At 33.6% G+C, this 22,003-nt stretch overlaps 1 protein-coding gene across 1 annotated transcript; it reads left to right on the top strand.

Annotated features, from left to right (window-relative positions):
* The first annotated feature begins 777 nt into the window (after nucleotides 1-777).
* LOC133330952 (uncharacterized) lies at nucleotides 778-21,930 on the top strand. The gene is made up of 7 exons (XM_061539350.1): nucleotides 778-1,122; nucleotides 1,203-1,319; nucleotides 2,037-2,075; nucleotides 2,462-5,189; nucleotides 5,948-6,475; nucleotides 18,444-18,562; nucleotides 21,787-21,930. Exons 1-7 carry the CDS (start codon nucleotides 778-780, stop codon nucleotides 21,928-21,930), a joined length of 4,020 nt encoding a protein of 1,339 aa, XP_061395334.1.
* The last annotated feature ends 73 nt before the right edge of the window (nucleotides 21,931-22,003 follow it).

Raw genomic sequence — 22,003 nt, forward strand, 5'->3', positions numbered from 1 at the left:
GGACAAAACAAATTACGCACCAACACTTTCAAGTGCAATGAAACCAAAATTGTCTTCACCCCTTTTTCAGCAAGGGAAGTAAAAGGGGGAAGTGATTAGTTAAGGAAGGGGATGACGGGCCAGGGGAGAGCCAATCAGACAGAAAACGACGAGAACGACGAACAACTAAACTAAAGTAAAAGTGAATTTCTATAAAAATGCAAATGCATTCAAGTGTGGGAAGAATATGAAAGACCGCAAAATACCAAATGCAAAAAAAAGGGAGAACGGGGAAGGGGCAAGGGGGTGCATGTAATGCAAACACTTACACATTTACGCAAATAGTATTACAATGAAAAGATGAAAAAATATATATATATAAGCAACAAGCTAACCAGCAAAAGGGTACTGGCCAGGCTGGCTGGATAACCTTGAACTTTAGTTTTAAACTTTTCCAAAAGAAAATGAAATACAAAAGAATCAACAAAGAATTTTAGAAATTAATTAATTGTTTTTTTAATTTAAAATTTTTTATGTTAAATTTAAAATGTTAATAATTTATTATGCTTTCCTTTTATTCTTCCCCTTTCTTACAGATTAATAAAACATTTATATATAACAACAACAAATAACTATCCAAAGGCCCCCCTTTTTTGGTAAAGAAACCAAGAAAAAAAAATCAAATCCCCATTTTTTTGGATAACGGAATCAAATATACGGAAAACGCTCAAAAAATCCTTATAACTCCCCCCAACTTTAACCTCACACACATACACACACACACACAAAACCAGCAACATGAATATACAAACGGAAACCACAAATTGCAGTCGTAGCCAGAACAACAGCAACAACAATCATCATGCTGCCACAAATACCAACAACAAACACAACAATGAACAAATCGCTGCCGCCAGCAGTTCAACGGGTCTAGCCAATCGGCCAGAGGCCCGTAGTCCCTCGCCGGATGGCACCCAAGATTACGATGTAACCCGTATGAGAGAAGAAGACTTTGAACGTTTGGCCGTCTACATTGTGCCCGATGTCCAGTGTGAACGAGGCCTACCAAATCGGGCCGATAAAACCCTGCCACGCAGTTTAACACTCAAACCCTCGCTGGTATTTTCATCAGCTAATGTAAAGGTACATTTCGGCGAAAAACAACAACAACAAATAAAAAAAAATATTTAATCATTTTTATTGCATTTTTTTCTCTCTTCCAGACTGAAGGTGTTTGGAGCACCGGCGTCATACCCAGAGGCACCCGTTTTGGTCCCTTTGAGGGTGTGCCAACACCACACTATCCCAATGATCCCAATACGGCGCGTTACTTTTGGAGGGTAAGTTTTGTCTTTATTTTTTTTTTCATTTCTCTTATAATTATCACTCTCTCTGCCGTTTCCTTGTTTACTCTCTGCGGCAATCATCTCATCATCATTTTTGTGAAGCATTTTATGGCACTTTTTCTACATAGGAAAATATCCTTCTCTTAGAAAAAATTTCTCTCTCACTCTCTTTTCAAAAATATGTGAGAGAACATTAATCCAGGAGAGTCTTTAACGGAGAATTTACATATAACGGTTAGAAATGGAAAACATTTCTAACTATGGATACGACAAGAGGTCATCTACAGGCATCGGATAATATAAAAAAATGTCTATATGCCTTAGATACTATTAAAATTTTATCCGCATTTTTGGGAAAAGTCCGTGTGACTCCCAAACATATTTTACATACATTCGTTGCTAAGCCATTATTCACATAATTCGGATAACCAAAAATCGCATTATCCCCACTAAATGTGTATCATCAAATCATTACCCCATTCAACCCTCTCTCTTTCTCTCTCAATAACTATCTCTCAAATTATTCAAAATTCAACTAACCTAACAAATCATATTTTTTTCTTTATTTTTATGTTTTATGCCCAAACCCTAATGTGAATCTAACCTAAAAAAAAAATATTCCAAATTATTTATTATCCAACATCATCATCATCATCACCACCATCATCTCTACAACACACATTTGACATAAATTTATTAACAAATGGTCAGGTGCAGGGAACACGTCATATAACCTATGGGAATATAAAGGTATTATTTTTTGGTTTGCTACTCAATCGCTTGCTCTCTTTCTCTCTCTTTATCTGTCTCTATAACTTTCCTTATTTTAATTGGTGTCTAAGTCTTGATGTTTAGTTTGTTGTAATGTTTATGTAAACGAAAACGACCTCCTAAATTCATGCGGCCGGTGTCCCGAGAGATCCCAATGGCCAGGCCTGATTTAATGTGGAGAGTCATTGACTTAGTGATAACTCTCTCTCTCTGTCTATCTCATTTTCGCTGTCATTGTATTGTCTTAGTGTTGTATTGCAAGAAATAAAACAATGAGTAGTGTTCTCTCTCTCTTTCGTTTGTTTGTTTCCTTTTACTTTTTATACTCAATAGTTTCTTTATTTTTGTTCTCTTCCTCTCTGTAGATCTTCAAAGATGATGATTTCTATTATTTAGACGGCTCAGATCGTTCCCAGGCCAATTGGATGCGCTATGTGGCCTCCGCCTACAGTCTGGACACCATGAATTTGGTGGCCTGCCAACATCAGGAAAACATCTACTTCTACACCACCCGCGATATAATGCCCAACGAGGAGCTGATGGTGTGGTATTGTAAAGATTTTGCCAAACGTCTGGGTTACGATGTGGATCCAGAGCGTACTTTGTTCGGAGCCTGCAAGGAGGCAAACGAGGACGATGAGGAAGCAGAACCTGAGGATGAAGCCGAGTATCACAAAAAATCACGCTCTTGCACACCATCCTATAGTATGCCTGCTCCTGAAATTCCACCAGAAATTGCCTATAATCACATAACCTATGTTATGGGTCTGCATTTGCCACCACCGGCAGCGACATCGACCACAAACCCAATGCCAAATGGTAGGCGGTCACGTTCGCCCACATTGAGTCCTTCCCCGCCAGCCAATCCCCAACAACAACAACAGCAACAAGCACAAATTGCAACACACCCGCATATCCAACACAGCCAAGGAACGGCGGCAACGACCGCCCGTTCTCTTATTCGCCACACCCACCATCAAAGTGTTTTGCATTTAAAACAAGAACCTGCCAGCGTGATTGTTGCCGATCACTGTGAAACAAAGGAACCCATATTGGTAGGTGGTGGCGGTTCACCACTTTCCTCCCACAAGGAGGCGCCCTATGAACACCAGCTAACCCCCAATGACGGCAGTGTGCGATCGGTACGTTCCGATGAGGGTTACCACAGCAATGAATATCACGAGGATCGCTTAACGCCATCTGGTGGCGACGACAGTGATAGCGAAAGTGAACACAACTATGTATTGGACTGCTCCAAGAAGGCAATAGCTCCCAAAGAAACTGTGATTGCCCATTCGCAGAAGGCCATGGTGGCCAGCAGTTCAAACACCACCGCCGGCAACACCAACAGTAGCACAGGCGCAGCCTCTGCCGCCATTGTGGCCAATTCCATTGCCATTGCCTCCAGCGGGGAGTGCGGCAAAAATGAATACCGCAAGTTCAAAGTTAAAATGCCACTGAAATACGAGTTTAAGAATAGCATCAAGACTGAGGCAAGCAATGCCACCACCACCACCGCAGGTTCCACCACAACCAGCCTAAATGATCTACAAGCGGCCAGTTCCAGTGAAGATGAAACCATTCAAAGGCCCACTTGTACATCATCAACCCAACTGGATGAACTGATGGATGCTGCCGATTCATGTCGCTCCAGTCGTCTCATGGAATCTCCAGCTACCACCACCACCAGCCAGCCAGCTTCCAGTACCGTCATAGTCTTGGAAAATAGTCAGAAACGCACAATTGTCCCCTTGACCAAACCCTACTATGAGGCCGAATCCAGCTCACCACCACCACCAGGTGTGGCGGGTGGCCAGGGTGGCTACATACGCTATACCCCACCCTCGAGTATTTTGGAAACCATTTTAACGGGACAACATCAACACCGCCTAGAAACAGCAGCAGCCGCGGCGGCAGCAGCTGCAGCAGCCGTTGCCTGTCATCAGGCCAACTCGGCCACACCACCACCCTCCTCACCCACAGAAATGGCTTATTCCTATAAGAAATCCCATCGTTATGGCAACGCGGTGAGTCCCGATTCCTCGTCAAATAACATGGCTGTTGGCTCGGCCATCAGTGGGGAACATTCCTCCAGTCATGAAGTGGAATCCGATATTCACATGAATTCCAAGAAGGAATTGTGTTCCTCTCCTCCCGCAGCGGGACATGCTCAACATCATGTACTATTCTCACCACATGGGGTACATGCCGCCTATGTCAACGATGGTCAACATACACCACCCTATTCCACCTACTCGTCCTATTCGAACAGCAGTTTAAATGGCCAAACGGTGAGCGTTCTGCATGCCCCGACCTCAACGTTCCATTCACCACCACACAGTGCTCAATCGCCTTTCGATAGGCAATCACATTCCTCCAGTGGTTCGCAGCAGAATCTGCACATGCTCCAAGGCAGCAGCCAAATGTTGAATCATCCCCTAATGCAACCACTGACCCCACTACAACGTCTCTCCCCTCTAAGGATTTCACCACCCAGTTGCCTAAGTCCCGATGGTAATTCATGTCCACGAAGTGGCAGCCCCCTCAGTCCCAATTCGTTAGCCTCTCGTGGCTACCGTTCCCTACCCTACCCCCTGAAAAAGAAAGATGGTAAAATGCACTACGAATGCAATGTCTGCTGCAAAACCTTCGGCCAGCTGAGCAACCTGAAGGTCCATCTGCGCACCCATTCCGGTGAACGGCCCTTCAAATGCAATGTCTGTACGAAAAGTTTCACCCAATTGGCCCATTTGCAGAAACATCATTTGGTCCATACGGGTGAGAAACCACATCAGTGTGATATCTGCAAGAAGCGGTTCTCATCGACATCGAATTTGAAGACCCATCTGCGGCTGCACAGTGGTCAGAAACCGTACGCGTGTGATTTGTGTCCGCAGAAATTTACACAGTTTGTTCATTTGAAGTTGCACAAACGTCTGCACACCAACGATCGGCCTTATGTGTGTCAAGGTTGTGATAAGAAGTACATTAGTGCCTCAGGGCTGAGGACCCACTGGAAGACGACCAGTTGTAAGCCGAATAATTTGGAGGAGGAGTTGGCAATGGCGGCGGCAGCTACCACCGAATGTTTGGGTAAGGAAATTTTTTGAGATTATTTTCAATATTTGTGGGGGGTGGGGGAATTTTTGTGGAAACTTTGTTTGTCGTAAATGTGTATAAAATGTCGTAAAGTTGTAAAAAATGGCAAAAACGTATATACAATGCATTAAACATGCTTAGTTTGTCGAAAATATTTCACGGAAGTGATATTGTCGGTTTGTAAAACTTTGTATAAAATGTCGAAACCTTGTATAAAATGTTGTAAACATGTATAAAATGTCTTAAGTCTGTAATATTTCTTGAAAATATGCCATAAACTTGTATAGTTGATCGGAACATTTAATTTCGAGTTAAAAATGCATGTATAAAATGTCGTAAATTTGTATAAAAAGTCGTAAAAATGTGAAAATTATTTAAAACTTTTCAAAAACGTGTAACAATAAATATTTATGAGTGTATAAAATGTCGTAATCGTGTATAAAATGTCGTAAACATGTATAAAATATTACAAGCGCGAATATAATCCGCAAAACATTTTATATGCGTTTACAATTGCAATCACTCTGTTAAGAAAGATATGTATAAATTGTAGTAAACATGTATAATATATTGTAAACATGTCAAATTAGTCGATTTCATATTAAATATTTATTTCCATGTTTCGTGGCATATGTAAAGTTGTCGTAAACTTGTATAATACGTTGTAAACCCGTATTACATAGCAAAAAAATTGATTTTTTCTTTTAGATATATTATTAATAAATTTTATTTTTTTTTTCATTTAATTTTAGACAATGAGCACCCTGAACCCGATTCCCGTGAGGCCTTCGAACAAATGCAACAACACATGAATGTGCCCCATCTGAGGCACCTAAACGGTTCAACGGGTCAGGAACATTTAAATGGCCAACGTGTCTTAACGCATCCACAGCAGCAACATTTGGCCCATATGCAGAGTCAACATGTCAGTATGATGCATCCGCATTTACCAGCACCACACAACGCCGGCATGCTGCTGACGACAGCCAATCAACAGCAATCCCAGCCACAATCCATGCATCAGGTGGTCCATCAACAACATTTACTACAACAGCAGCAACAACAACAATCATTAAAGGTTAAACCCCAAATCCACATGATGCCCGGCTCGGGAGTACACGATGGTAATGGCCCAACTCATGCTCAGGTTGCAGCAGCGGCGGCTGCCCATGCTGCAGCGGCAGCTGCGGCTCATGCTGCCGCTTCCGGTCATTCATTGGGACCAGCTCAAGATAATCGACCCTCAGTGATAGAATCCAGTCAACCCATGATTATAGAATGTACGTAAATGCCCGAAGGCAAACCAGGAAAGCAATTGTCTCAACAAGGTCTCTAAGATCCTCGGGGACATAATGGTTGAAGCATAGCTGGAAACAATGGTGAGAATGTTAAGGTTTCGGCAAATAGGAACCTTTTCGCCCGCCAGAATCACAAAAAACCAACATCCAAACACACACACACAAATCCAATGCCTACAAACAAAACAAAAAAGAAGATTCCTCTACCAAGATAACCAAGTGCAATACACAAATCGGTATTATTAGAAATAGAGAATTTTGGAAATGGAAAAAAAAGAGAAAAGTTTTTGGACTTTGGAAATTCTCTTTTTTATTCTGAAGAAAAACAAACAAACAAAAACAAACAACAAAGAATAGAAAAATTCTTGAAAGTCGATCTCAACAATTGGCAGCCAATTATAAAGAAAAAGAATGAAAACATGAAATGAAAACACAAAATACCCGCCCTTCAAAAAAACAAAAACTCCTACCAAACAAGACTAGAAAATTAAACGGAAATTCCCTGCCCTCCCCTTTACTTTTGTAAATATTAAAAACAAAAAACAAAACAGTGTGTTTAACGCGCTTTTTCCAAGCATTCCCTCACAAAGCCCCCCTTCTGTCGCCCCCTAACAAATCTTGTCTATTATTAAAATAACAATCAAAAAATTATAATTACAACAACAAAAAACATACTCCGATATTGTCTTATAAATTATTATTATAACAACAAAAAATATGAGAAAGAGAAAAAAAGTGCATTTAATAAAAATTTATAAACATTTGATAATTTTCACCATAGCAATTTATAATAAAAACAACAACAACACCCAACATACAAATACATACATACACACATAGCATCATAATAAACCAATTTATTCATATTGAAACATACAATTAAAAAACCACAATAACAACAAATATTTGTAAATACCGTTATAACAACAAATATCAAATTACATAAAAGTTGCCTTATTTCATTAGATTTATATTATTATTATCATTAAATTAATTAGTTATATATACATATAAATATAGAATTATAATAAGTATGCAAAAAATAATAATAATTATTATTCATATAATTAAAAGAAAAACAACAACAAAAATTCATTATTTTACAAAACAGCTTAGCAGAAAAGAGGGGAAAAATGCAAAACCAAAACAACCAAAAGCAAATGATCCTTAAAAATAATAATAACTGATCTTTTTTTATAAAAAATATTGCTGATATTTTCAATAGAAAAAATCACAAACATATTTTTAAAAATATCAATGATATTTTTTTAAAGGAAAAATATATCAGTGATATTTTGTGTATGGGAAAACATGTATCACTAATATTTTTTCTGTGAGAGAATATATATAATTACCTATAGGATAAATGTGTTAGTAATATTTTTCTATTGAAAAAATGTGTATATATTTATTAAAAAAAAATATTAGTGATATATTTCAATAATATTTTTCTATAGTAAGAAAAAAACAATGATATTTTTTTTATAGTAAAAATATATCAATGATATTTTTCTATAGGAAAAATATATAGTGATATTTTTCTATAGGACAAATATATCAGTGATATTTTTCTATAGGAAAAATATATCAGTGATACTTTTGTGTCAGTGATATTTATTAAAAAAAAAATATTAGTGATATATTCTTAAATATTCAATGATATTTTTTATAGGAAAAATATATCAGTGATATTTTTCTATAGGAAAAATATATCAGTGATTTTTTTCTGTATGAAAAATATATCAGTGAAAATATATCAGTGATATTTTTCTATAGGAAAAATATATCAGTGATATTTTCCAATAGGAAAAATATATCAGTGATATTTTTCTATAGGAAAATATATCAGTGATATTTTTTCTATAGGAAAAATATATCAATGATATTTTTCTATATAAAAATATATCAATTATATTTTTTCTATAGTAAAAATATATCAGTGATATTTTCCAATAGGAAAAATATATCAGTGATATTTTTCTATAGGAAAAATATATCAGTGATATTTTTCTATAGGAAAAATATATCGGTGATATTTTTCTATAGGAAAAATATATCAGTGATATTTTTCTATATGAAAAAATACAAGTGATTTTTTTATATAGGAAAAATATATCAGTGATATTTTTCTATAGGAAAAATATATCAATTTTCTATAGTATATATCAGTAATATTTTTCTTTATGAAAAATATATCGGAGATGTTTCTCTATAATAAAAATATATCAGTGATATTTTTCTATAGGAAAAATATATCAGTGATAGTAATAGTTTTTCATCTGTAAAAATATATCAATGATATTTATTCTCAAAAAAAATATTAGTGACATATTCTTAAATATAGCAGAGATATTTGTTTATGGGAAAATACATCAATGATATTTTGTTCTTTAGTAGAAATATATCAGTGATATGTTTTCTTCTAGAAGAAATATATTTGTCATATTTCAAATACTATGCGTAAAATATATCAGCGATAGTATTTCTGTAAGCAAAATGTGTCAGTGATAATTTTTTATATAGGAAAATGTTTGTGATATTTTTTTCTTGAAGAAAAATTTATCAGTGATATTTTTTATTTAAAAAATTTTCAGTTATATTTTTCCTAAAGAATATATTAGTGACATTTTCTTAAATATATCAGTGGTGGTTTTTAGAAAAAAAACTATATCAGTGACATTTATTTAGGAAAAATTATATCAGTGATATTTTTTCCATAGGAAAATTTATCAATGTTATTTTTTTTTTATTATAAAATATATCAGAGATATTTCTTTAAAGACAAAATATATCAGAGATAATTTTTTTAAGAAAAAAATAGATTATTGATAATTTTTTTCTATAGTAAAAATACATCAGAGATATTCTTGTTATAGAATAATATATAAGCAATATTTTTCCTATAATAAACATTTTGATCAGTGATATTTTTCCAATAGAAAAAAATAAAATGATTTTTTTTCAGCCTTGAAAACTTATTTTAATTTGTTGAAAAAATTAGCATCATTTTCGTATTTTTATAAACAAATATTTTTTGCAAAAAAAGCATTTTTTCGTACAGAAAAAAATATAAGAGGTATTTTCCTCGCCTAGAAAAAATAAAAAAATAATTTTATTTGTATAAAAAGTATTTTTCGTGCAGAAAATATAAAATTCATTTAATTAAAAAAAAAACAAAATATTTTTTTTTTGTAGAAAAATAATTTTTTTTCGCACTGAAAAAAAATATTTTATATTTTTCCTCGTTTAGAAATTTTTTTTTTTTTTTTTTTGAATAATCCAAATAAATTTTAATGCACCTGAAAAATTTTTCTAAAATATTATTTATACATTTAAATAAAAATAAATTATTTTTCAATTCTAAAAAAATAGGGAAAATATTCCTTAAATTTCAATAAAACCATCTTTTTTAGGTGTTGAAAATTAAACGGATTTTTTTCTAGATGGAATCCATATTTCTAATATTTATTTTCTATGTTGAAAGAAATCTAATATTTTTATAAAAAAAAAATTATTTCCCCTCTAGTCTGAACTCTAAGTTGTTTTGTATTTTTTGTTTGTAGAATATTAAAAAAATTAGAAAATATTATTTTTTGTAAAGTTCTTATTTTTTTGTTCTATTTGTAGTGTAGTTTAATGAGAAAAAGATGAAGAGAAGAAGAAGAAAAAAATAAAAAATCGTAGCTGAAAAATCGGTGCTTTTAAAAGCCTGATTTCATTTGGCATCTGAAATTCGGCAAAAAAAATCAAACTTCAAATTCCATTCACATACACACACTTACATACCGAAAGATTCTAAATAAAAATTATAAAACTGTTCCTAAAAAATAGCAATATCTTGAAAAAATTAATAAAAAAACAAATGATGCCGCTTAGTAGGATTGCCAAATGAGACAGGTGAATATTTTTGGGAAAATATTATGTTTTTTCAAAAAAAATAATAAAAATAAAGAAAAAACTAGAAACTAAAGAAATATTATTATTATTATTAATATGATTAGAAAACAAGAAACTTGTATAAAAGAAACAATTATATATATAAAGATAGCAAAAAATTAAGCAGTATTTCTAGAAAATATAACAACATATTACCCATCCCCCAATAATTTTCTCTTATTTTCTTTAAATGTGTGAAAACCCACCGCATTTTGTTGATGTTTTGAAAAATAAAACAACTAATGTTTTTTTAAATATTCCTTATATATTCCCTCCCCTCCCTTATTCCTAATTTTAATTTAAGTAAACAAGAAAAAAATCAACCAACAAAAAAACAACAACAACACAAATAAAAAAATGAAATTTTTTGAAAATTTATAACATGAGGCTGATTAGTTTGTAAGAATAAAATATTATAATAAACAATTCATGGAAATTTTGTATAAAAAAAAAATATATATATAAATATATATAAGAAAAACGTGAACTTGTCAGAAAACAAAGCTGAACTTCTACGAATCTTTGAAGTAGAATCAGGATAGGTTTGCGTCTGATATAAAATAAAAAAATAAAATAATTACAAAAATCTAAACCACAACTAATTACTTTGTAATCATAGTTTTCCTTAAGCAACAACAACATACACATAATTATTACAAAAAAAACAAGCATATATATATTTATATTATTATACAATATTATATACAAAAAATACAACAACCAACAACAATAATATTAAATAAAACAAAACAAAAACAACAACAAATACCATAAAATTACAATAAAACAAACAAAAAAATATTTGTACGTTAAACATTTAAGATTTATACAACAACAACAACAACAAAAAAAAAGAATGGAAAAGAAACACAAACCAACAACAAGAAAATCATTTGTATGAAATAATAAAAAAACACAAAAAATTATTAAAAAAAACTATGCTTATAAATCAGAGATTTTTTTATTTTCATTTTTGAAAATTGGCAAAATAGGAAATCAGGTTTTAGTTATTTTCATTGGCCTTCTTGTGGGTATCCCTTGTATTTTGGGTGAAAAATTGGGTTACAATTTGCCCTGCAAAATTATGTCTACTATAATTGGTTGGCAAGAAGCGCGGAAGCTTCACATTTTGTCTAAGATTTTTTGAAAATAAATGAAAGAAGACTGATTTGTAAACAAAGTTCCTAATCAATTGGATTGGCAAATTGTGGCCTATGAAATTCGCCAACGATATTTAGGAATTCCGTTTTTTTCGGGTGAGACCTCGTAGTCTGATAAAAATAGAACCCGTTAAGGTCTGATGAAAAAATGAACGTTATTTCGGAATTTTTTAGGGAAAACTAAGAGGACTGATAAAAATAGAACCGTCAAAGTCTGATCATAAAAAGAACGTTTTTTTATAACTACCTTTTCTTTTTTTTTAAATAATCTCCATCAGATTTAATAAAATTAGGTCTGTTTTTTTCCAAACCACGAAAACTTCCGGAACCCGCATTCATGATATATCTCGCATTTACAGTCAAAGAAAATAGTAAACAAACCACTTACATTTGACCGAAATGGACATGATTTTTTTCGGTATTGGAACTTTTGGACGACTCCATTGATATGATTGGACCTGGGTTTCTATGCCCCAGCCCTGTACCCATAATTCGTCACAAGTTAGGTCATTTTGAGATAATCTAAATCGTCGTTGTCAATGTTCAACTATATATTTTTTTGATTACAATAATATTCTATGTCTATTTAGTAGTGTCCGTCTATATGTCACGACAGAGCCTCAAATATTTAAGATAGATCTTTGACTTTTTGCTACAACTCCTAGGGTGCTTGAAAATGAAAGTAAAATATATCGGCAAACAATTTATTCGATAATTTAGAAAAGTTTTCTCAAGCAAATTCTGCATTTTTTAAACAAGTCTCCATATAAGCGTAGCATGGGCAAAGATCTTTCCAATAATTAACTTTGGGTAATTTTTTAGTGTATCCCAAATTTTTGTATTTTAGGTATGTATTACAATATGGCTCTAATTTGATATTTGGAGTTTTCATTTTGATCTTCCTATCAATAATTATAAATATTGGTCTAATTTTGATTTTAGCCCCATATAGGCATTTTAATGATCCTAGGCGTATTTCCCATATCATTGAATTTTTCCCGTACTAATAATATTTTTTCTATAGTAAAATTTTATCGGTTATATTAATTTTTCAAGGTGGAAAGCCTCTTTTTCAAGGCTATATCAGTATAAACAGTTAAAAAAATCTAGACCCAAAACAATATTTTTGTTCTGGGCAAAAAAAAAAAAAATACCCAATATTTTTGGATACAAAAATTTATATTTTTTTCGACTTAAAAACATCTATAAAAAATTTACAGTGCTTGAAAAATATCCCTAAAATATTATTTATACAATTGAATTAAAAATTAATATTGTTTCTATTCAAAAAAAAAAAAAAAAAAAAAATCCGAAAAATATTTCTTATTAAAACTATTGAGCGGAGCAGTATTGCCGGACGGGGCCGACCACGCGATACCCTGCGCAACAGCACCTCCTCCTTACACCGACATATTTTCCGAATCTTACCAATATTCAGTACAGCCCTTCTAATCCAGATTTTCTTTAGCGTGGTTCGCCTTGTGGCCATAGATCGACTCGAAAAAAACACAAAAATTATGTTTTCGATCCACTTCATCTCAATATTTTTATGTGATCATCACTATAACTGGAACCTCTTGGAAAATTTCAAAAAGATCAGCGCTATATTTTCGCCCTCTGGTGTGCTAATGGGTTACTAAATAACATCTGAATACGAAAGCACCTGAAAATATTTAAGTGTAAATCCCACATTCGAGTACATACGATAATATAATTAGTATCAATTTAAAGGTCAACCGCTCCTCTTGGATATACTATCAGCTTCTCGGGTCTATGTCCTTCAGGGGTAAATATATACGCTATAGAATACAAATTTTTTAATTTTTTACACAAAATTCAGGGTCCATTTAACCCGCTAAATATTGACTGATCTTTATCAAAACAGGCATGCTTATTCTTTGGACCGATTCCCTTCTCCATGTATATATTCGTGATGTTTGGACCATAATAGTATAATCTGGAGCAACCAGAAAATCATACAAAAATAAAGTTTTTGGTCCTTTTCATCCACTAAATGTTAGCCGATCTTTACAAAAAAAAAAAAAAAAAAAATAGGAGTCTTCATTGGCCGGAAACCATCCCTCATGTTAAATTTGGGGAAGATTGATCCATAACTGTGGCCTGTATCGTGTTTCCGAATTATAATGGACAGACGGATGGACACACATGCCTAGATCGACTCAGCTAGTCGAGATATGACAATAGGAATACTTACTTGGGTCTAGGACCAATATTTCGCGTTACAAACTCTGCACAAATCTATAATACCCTGACAGCATAGTTGTGTAGGGTATAATAATATTTTAATGGCCCTAGTGGCCCTATACGCCCGCAATTTTTTACAATGGAAAAATTAGAAATGCGGCTTTCATTATAGAAAAATTGCGGATTCGTCTTTTTTGAACACCTGTTTCTACAGGATCTACCAGATCGAAAAAAATTTAATATGTGTTCATAAAAGAGAAGTTTCCAAAACACTTAACAGTTTTCTGCTTATACCGCGCTTTTTGTGCTAACCTAAGAAATTTCCAATCTGCCCTCGTATTTTGGTATTTCGTTTCGTCCTGCTCTCTATTTACAAGAAAAAAATCTACTAGTCGATTTTTCCAATCCAATTTTTAAAGATGCCATTAAAGGCATTTTGCAATCCATGAAAAATATGATAATAGCTTGGTGCCAAATCCGGACTGTATGGGAATGCATTAAAACTTCCTAAACAAGCTCTCGAAGTTTCTGGCGAGTCACTGTTGGCCAATTCTGACCGTTTCTGGTCAATTGTAAATGGTTTCAAACAGTTTGGTGGTCGATTTTTAGCTCCTGGGCGATGTTACAACTGCTAACATGTCGGTCAACTTCGATCATTTCTCCATTTTTTTAGGCATTTTCGACGACTGGTCTACCTGTGCCAGGTGAATTTTTTGTATCAAAAATTCCTGAACGGAATCTACGAACCAATTTTAGCCGCTTAGCTTGCATTTTCGCCTTTATCAAAGAAAAACTGTAAAATGTACCGAATTTTCTCTTTGTTGACTTTTCATTTTTAACACCCTGTAACTCACAACCGAATGCACCAAACAAAAAACAGAACAGCCATCTGCCGAAAAACTAATAACATTTGTTTCTTTGTCGATATTCTACACAATTTATTCTTTAATAAAAACACCATTATTTTTATCTGAGGACAATTTTCTATAGTCGGACAAATATACCTTGAATTTTTTCTAACATAAAAAAAAATATTCCAAATATTATTTTGCAATATGAAACAATAAAAGGAATTGTTTAAAAAAATACTCAATTTTCTCTAGATTTCAAAATATTTCTACTTTTTATATAATTGTTTATTTTTTCTTTCTTTCGATATATTTTCTACCAAAAAGAAATGGAAAAGGTTTTTGAATTTTGTTTCGTATAATTTAAAAATTCCACATGTTGGCTGAAAGTTTAAAACCGAACAAAGTAACCACTAGTTTTTTAAACGTTTAAACCTAAATATTTTATGATTCTGTCGAATTTTTTGATAATTAAAATTATAAAGACTATTTTATATTACTTTATATATAATATATCATGAAAACAATTATGTTCATATATGTTATATCATACACATCAAACATTAAAAAAAGTGAACCTTCATTATCTCTGACATTATTCATAATCTCTAAAATAAACCCCCAACAACTATCTTAATCATGTACATTCATGCATATACATAAATAATAATAAATCATAAAACTAATCCAATTATAATTTCTCTGTTCTTTTTTGATAATTATCAACAACTCTAATCCTCATGCGAATATTAATTCATATACATGTATGAATTACACAATTAATTATTTCATAACAAACAAATAAATACATACGTACATACATGAAATAATTTATAAACAAAAGGAAAACGATATTATTACAAAATCATTATGTATATTAAAAAACATAAATAATCGAATCGATTTGAACATAAGAAATGAAAATAATTTAAGTCATTTAATATTTACGCATTCTTTATTGTTTTATTTACTTTTTTATTATTATATAGAACTCATATCACGCTCATATGAATGCATTCAATATTTTTTATTATTTCAAAATAAAAACAAATAATATTTTGTATCTCAAAGATAACCACAAAAAAATAAAGAAATGAAAAAGCTTACAATCGAAAACAATGAATTACAAAAAAACAAGCAACAACAACAAAAATACATAAATTAAATGTTGTTTCATTGAAGTTGGGTTTTTGGTCAGGGTGGGAAGAGGTACATGCATCTATTTATTTAAAGAGGGTCCCGTTTTTCCCAGCTTTGTAGATAAAAGAAGATAATCGATATTCAAATGATTACGTTGTTATCGTCAATATAGTTGTATATGAACAGTGTTACCGTTACACTGCATTATTGTCAGAACACATTTTTATCGACGCACGATAAATATGTTAGAATTTACGATATATCGAATATAGTAAAGACAACAATCACCTAGCATTTACCGACATCTAGTGAACAAAATAAACTATAAATAATAGTATTGTCGATAATGCAATTGGTGGCACTCAGTTATCGACTCTGGGAATATAAAAATTTTGTAAACTTCGACCCGTACGTACATTTTATGCCTACCATTCATAATGAGGATGACATTGAAAATACCTAAAATTGACCGGGTCCTTTATATGGGCGATATGTCATGGTAAATTTCTAAGATAAAAAAAAACGAAATAAAGAGAAGGCTAAGATAGACCGAAATTTATATTTTTTGGCAGGAAGAATGAGAACTCAAAATATCAACATAGAGCCTCGGTAAAAAAACATGTATGAAATATTAAAAATATCGCAAATTACGGGGTAGAATTATATGGAGTCTACCTCGAAACTTGTATTAATATTGAGATTTATTTTTAGAGAGTTTTTCTACCCAATGAGAATTCAAATTATATAAGTATAGTGAAATTGATTTTAAGCGTGGTACCGTTATATAGGTTCTATCAAAAAGTGGATTTTATCTGCATACAGGCCAAGATGGGCTATATCGGTCTACGTTTTGGACTAACCCTGATATAACTTTACCCCAACATTTACGGCATTTTGAGTTTTTATTGGTTACCAAATCTCTTCCCTATCAAAAAACCAGTGAACGGAGCAGTATAGTCGGACGGGGCCGATATGATACCCTACACAACTACCACGGAACTCTAACTTTCTGCGGTTCTATATTCTGAAATTGGCAACATTTCGTAATATTTTCACCCACTTGATCGATTATAGGTCAACAGCGCCACTATCTAACCCTGGCATATTTCCCATTTTTTTCTTGAAGTGAATTTTTACGCCATAAAATAAAAACTGGTCACTTTAGGTTTTGGTTGATTTGGCCCTCGGAATATTGACCGATCATCATCTAAACAGTCGCTCTAAGTATTTGATCACATCCCCTTCATCTTGTAAAATATACGATGTGCTGCATATAATAATTGCCTCTAGAAACTAGAAAATCTGACAAAATTAAAGTATTCCGTTCATTGCACCCTCTGAATGAAATCTCAACTTCACCGAAAACTATAGGCGTCGTCCTTGGAGGGGCCATCCCCTTCAAAGAATAAGCACGCCTGTTTTGATAAAGATGGGTGTGGAAAATGACAAAATTTGTATTCTATGCTGAAGGGCATAGATAGTGTGTCTAAGAGGAGTGGTTGGCCTTTAAATGAATACCAATTTTATTGTCGTATGCACACGGATGTGGGAGTTACACGTAAATATTTACAGGTGATTACACATTAAGATATTATTTAATAAGCCATTACCACAGAGCTATGATTCCGCCCTCTAGGAAATATAGATCTGATCGCTTTGAAATGTTCCATGAGGTTCCAGTTATGGCCAAGAACAACGCCTATAATTTTCTGTGATGATCAGACAATAATTTTGGGATGAAGTGGACCGAAAACTTAATTTTTTGTGTTTTTTTTTCGAGTCGACAATTATGAGCCGAACATTAATTACAACACAACCCACGAATATTCAGTACAGCCCCTCTATGGACAAGTAATTAGAGGGACTGTACTGAATATATTTGACCTCTAATCGGGCAAGAGGGTGCAACTATCATGAAATATTGCCCAGGCTCGAAATAAAAATCCGCAGAAAGTTAGAGTTCCGTGGTAGTTCTGTAGGGTATAGTATGGTCGGCCCCGTCCGACTATACTGCTACGCTTACTGGTTTAAAAATATTTTTCATCTAACAAATATGGTGCGTATTTTTTTTTTCATCTACCAAATAATAAAAGTTTTAACTTCTATTCAAGGAACCTCTATTTAATGCGTAGACTTTTTGAAAACAATTTTTGTACTTCTTATTAGAAAATCAAACTATTAAAGTTATTTTTACATAAATTTTCATGATCATTATGCAAAAGGTTCCTAAATTCGACTTTGAGTATTTTTTTATGAGGACAGTTATTCATATTATGGTGCTGATTTGTGTAGGTAAATCAAATCAATCCAGCATCAAAAATATACATATTTAAAATCACGAACCTACCCTCCCTCCTTGTGTGGATTATTTCAGCGCCCCTACGTAATTTTATAGTCTATTTTATGTTTTTTCCTTTCCTCCAAAAGCAAATGAAAACATTTGGTCACACTTTCTATTCTAATTTAAAAATAGAACAGAAACAAAAACAACAAAATTTCTCTTCTCTACGATCCTACACAAACCGCATATGTTTTAATTGGCCACTTCCTATTTTTACGCATTTAGGGGGAGTAGTGTTAGGGGGTGTCTCTGTAGGATATGCAAAAAATTGTCAGCTGCCGAACAATCTCCTAACTTTGACAATTGTATTTCCATTTCAGTTTTTGATTACATTTGTAAAATCTCATTGAGGCGTGTGTTTGGTATTATTCCACATTCCATGTGTAAATCATTTGACATCTCTGTTAGTTCAATGAATGGAGGGGAGGAAAATGACATTGTAATACTTGTGGTTAGAATGAAATGGAAATCAGTGCAATGGACAGATAATTTCCGTTTTAATTCGGAATTCCAAATTCAGCATACATTTAATGTTATATGTAGGGTCTCTATGGACCTCTATTAAAAATTGTCAAGAACAAGTTCTTTAAAAACCAAAACCATGAAAATTAAATTACAATAACTTTTTGTTTTCCCCTAAAAGCGGTAAAAATGGGGAATATTTTGATAAGTTTCTGCAAGGATTTTTTTAACCCTCCAAGGACTTTGAATTCTACATTACAGTCTCTTCTGAACTTGTGGCAAAAGTGTTCAAATTACCAAAAGGCGGCGGGACCATTGTATAGGAGTTTGGTCAAAATATGGATCTATATTGTTAAATTTTGTCTCACTCCATGAATTCGGAATGTCAAATTATAGGGTCAAGGTTAAAACATTTAGAATGTTTGTATAATTTTCGGCCAAAATTATTTTTCACCTTACGATACTAGGAATTTCACATTACAGCCCCTTCCGTTTGGAAAATGTGGCAAAGAACAAACTTTGAAATACCGAAAATGCGGTGAAGCTATTATAGGGAAGCCAACTAAAAGTCTGGATTTATCTTGATAATTTTCTGTAGGTTTTTTCACCCGCCAAGAACGCGGAATGCCAAATGCCCATAAAAACGGAGCGGGATCTGTATGTATGGTCTAGGCTAAAACATTGAAATATTTGGATAATATTCTGTAAAAATTTTTTCACCCTCCGATACTCGGAATTTCACATTACAGGACCTTCGGTTTTGGAAAAGACTTCTATCTGCCTTTCGAGGAATGATTTTCATCTTTAGATACACACAAGTATCTTCAGAGTATTAATGACCAACAGAGAGTATTCTGATAAAGAGGGTCTTATGTCTCTAGAAGTCCATCAGAGGGTCTTTTGTTCGTAGAAGACCATAAAGGGTATTTTGTCTACAAAAAGTTTTCTCTCTACAGAATATTCACAGAGGGTCTTCTGCCTGTGGATGACACACAGAAAATTTTGTCTATAGAAGACACAGAGAGTGTCTTATGTTGATAAAAGTCCAACCGATGGTATTCTGTTGATACAAGACCCTATGCCTACGGAGTATTATTATTGGTATAATAATACCCTCAAAGGTTATTCTATCTATAGAAGGTCCAGAAAGTATATTTTCAATTGAGGAAGTACCGAAGAAGAACCTCATATGTACTCCTGTCAGTAGAAGACCCACAGAGGATCTACCTTCTGCCTGTAGAAGAAAAAACGGAGGGTCTTATGTTCATAGAAGGGTTCCTCTGTTCATAGAAGGGCTCTTCTATTCATAGAAGTTCCACATCATTATCTTCTGTCTATGAAAGGTCCACAGAGTTTATTATATCTATAAAAGGCCAACAAAGAACATTGTTTCCAAAGCAAGTCTATAACGTATCTTCAGTCTGTGGATGATCCATATAAGATCTTGTGGCTATAGGGGACACAAAGAGGGTATCTTTTGTCCGTAGAAGAACAACGGATCTCCTATCTATAGAAAATTAGCTACAGAGTGCGTTATATTTAGGGGGATTTTTTTCTATGTATAGAAATGTAAAAATATAACTCATAGGGTCTCCTGTAGGCATTAGACCCACAACAAATAATGTACATTTTGTCAGTATAAGTTCGACAGAATTACTTTTGTCTATAGAAGACCCACCAGCGTTTTTTAGTTTATATGACCCACTGGAGTGTGCTCTACTCGTCTTCAGAAAAATACATTTTATCCGAAGAAGATCGTCATAATGTTTTCCGCATATAGACGACCCAAAGAGACGCTTCTGTCTGTAGCAGAACCCATATAGGCCATATAGGCTCGGCTGTCCGTAGCAGGCCCACAGTAACATATCTCAAAAATAGTTAGAAGACCCATAGATGTTTTACAAATATGCTACCTATAGAAGACCTTCAGATGACCCCAAAAGACGCTTCTATATGCTGCAGACTCATATAGGCCGTCAGATCGTAGAAGGCCCATAGTAACATATGACCGTCTATAAAAGTCCCACAAATGGTACTTTAATATCCCCAATGAATATTTTGTCTATAGAGTTCCTTCCAAATGTCTTTTGTTTATAGAACACCAGGAGAGGGGTCTTATATTTAATTTTTTTCTGAGGATCTTTAAAATTATATATTCTATCTAAGAAGTCTCTATGTTGGCCTTCTTTGTATACCACCAGAATACCCAACTAATCTACAAAAGACCCAAAATGGCTCAGATCCGTAAAAAGTACTTCATTTCCGGGAGGAGACCACTGGGCATATATGAACCTTTTTTCTGTTGTAAGCACAAACTTATTGTGAAAATACACCTTCGTAGCTGGGGGAACTATGTCGGTGTCAAGGCTTTAATCCATCGTATACCTATTGAAGAACCTTCTATCAATAGAAGTCCCACGGTATTCGATGGAGAACAAGACGAAGGTTTTATCTTGCAAAAATCCGACTTCACACTATTTTCCATAGTTAGTTCTAACTAAGTTCCACTGTACTTGACAAAGGTTTATGTCTTAACTATTCTCCCCCATCGAAATTCATTCTCATTGTTTTGTTGTTGGAAAAACAAAGAAAATCTATGGCGCAACACAACCATCATAGATCAAACCACCAACAAGCTGTGCGTACGGAAACCCAAAATTTCATTGAGAGCTAGACAAATTTTGATTTAGAGTGGCAATGGTGGTGGTGGTTGTGACACGGCGACAACCATAACACCGAATCGGTATCATATCACAACAATATTTTTTGTAGCATGAATGAATGAAAATCGCCTGAATGACTGACTGACTGACTAGATGATTGGTTTGTTGGTTGTTTGACTGAAAGAACGAAAGAAAGCCTTGTTTGAGCGTTTCGTAGAAGTTGTGATCTGGATAGTTGCCTGCTTGTTGCTTATGAGAGAATTCGGCCTTTGGTAGATTCTTATTTTTGGGAATCTATGGATTATTTTGGTGTGTATGAACTGTGGAGGGATAGACAGATGGATTGGATGGATGGATGGGCAAATGAATTAACGCACACGGCCAAATGGTTAGCTGGATGAATAGATGAACGAGCAGACAAACGAACAAACATACAGACAGATGGACGGACGGACTGATGAACGAACGAACGGACTAGAGTAAACTGCGTATTGATAAAATGTTTGATATTCTTTTTTATTGTTGTATTGTATTTCAGCTGGTGCTGTTGTCGTTGTTGTTGTCGTCATTATGCGGTGGTAGTAAAACCATAGCTGACATGGGATTTTTCTGTATGGTAGTTGTTGCTGCTCTTAAGACTGCTGTAAGCAACAACAACAACTTGAGTAGCAGCGGCAGCTAGTTTCTGTAGTTTTGGATTTAGTTTGGAAATAGTTTGCCATTGAATTTTCGGGGGTTCTTAGAAATAGTTAAAC

The sequence above is a fragment of the Musca vetustissima genome, unplaced genomic scaffold (assembly GCF_032173495.1).
Source record: "Musca vetustissima isolate MV318-11 ecotype Yass unplaced genomic scaffold, APGP_CSIRO_Mvet_v1 utg22990, whole genome shotgun sequence".
Lineage (NCBI taxonomy): Eukaryota > Metazoa > Arthropoda > Insecta > Diptera > Muscidae > Musca > Musca vetustissima.

Coding starts and splice junctions, on each gene's coding strand:
- LOC133330952 (XM_061539350.1), top strand. CDS start 778: ATGAATATACAAACGGAAACCACAAATTGCAGTCGTAGCCAGAACAAC. Junction 1,320..2,036: donor CGGCGCGTTACTTTTGGAGG/GTAAGTTTTGTC, acceptor ACAAATGGTCAG/GTGCAGGGAACACGTCATAT. Junction 6,476..18,443: donor TCAACCCATGATTATAGAAT/GTACGTAAATGC, acceptor TTTCCATTTCAG/TTTTTGATTACATTTGTAAA.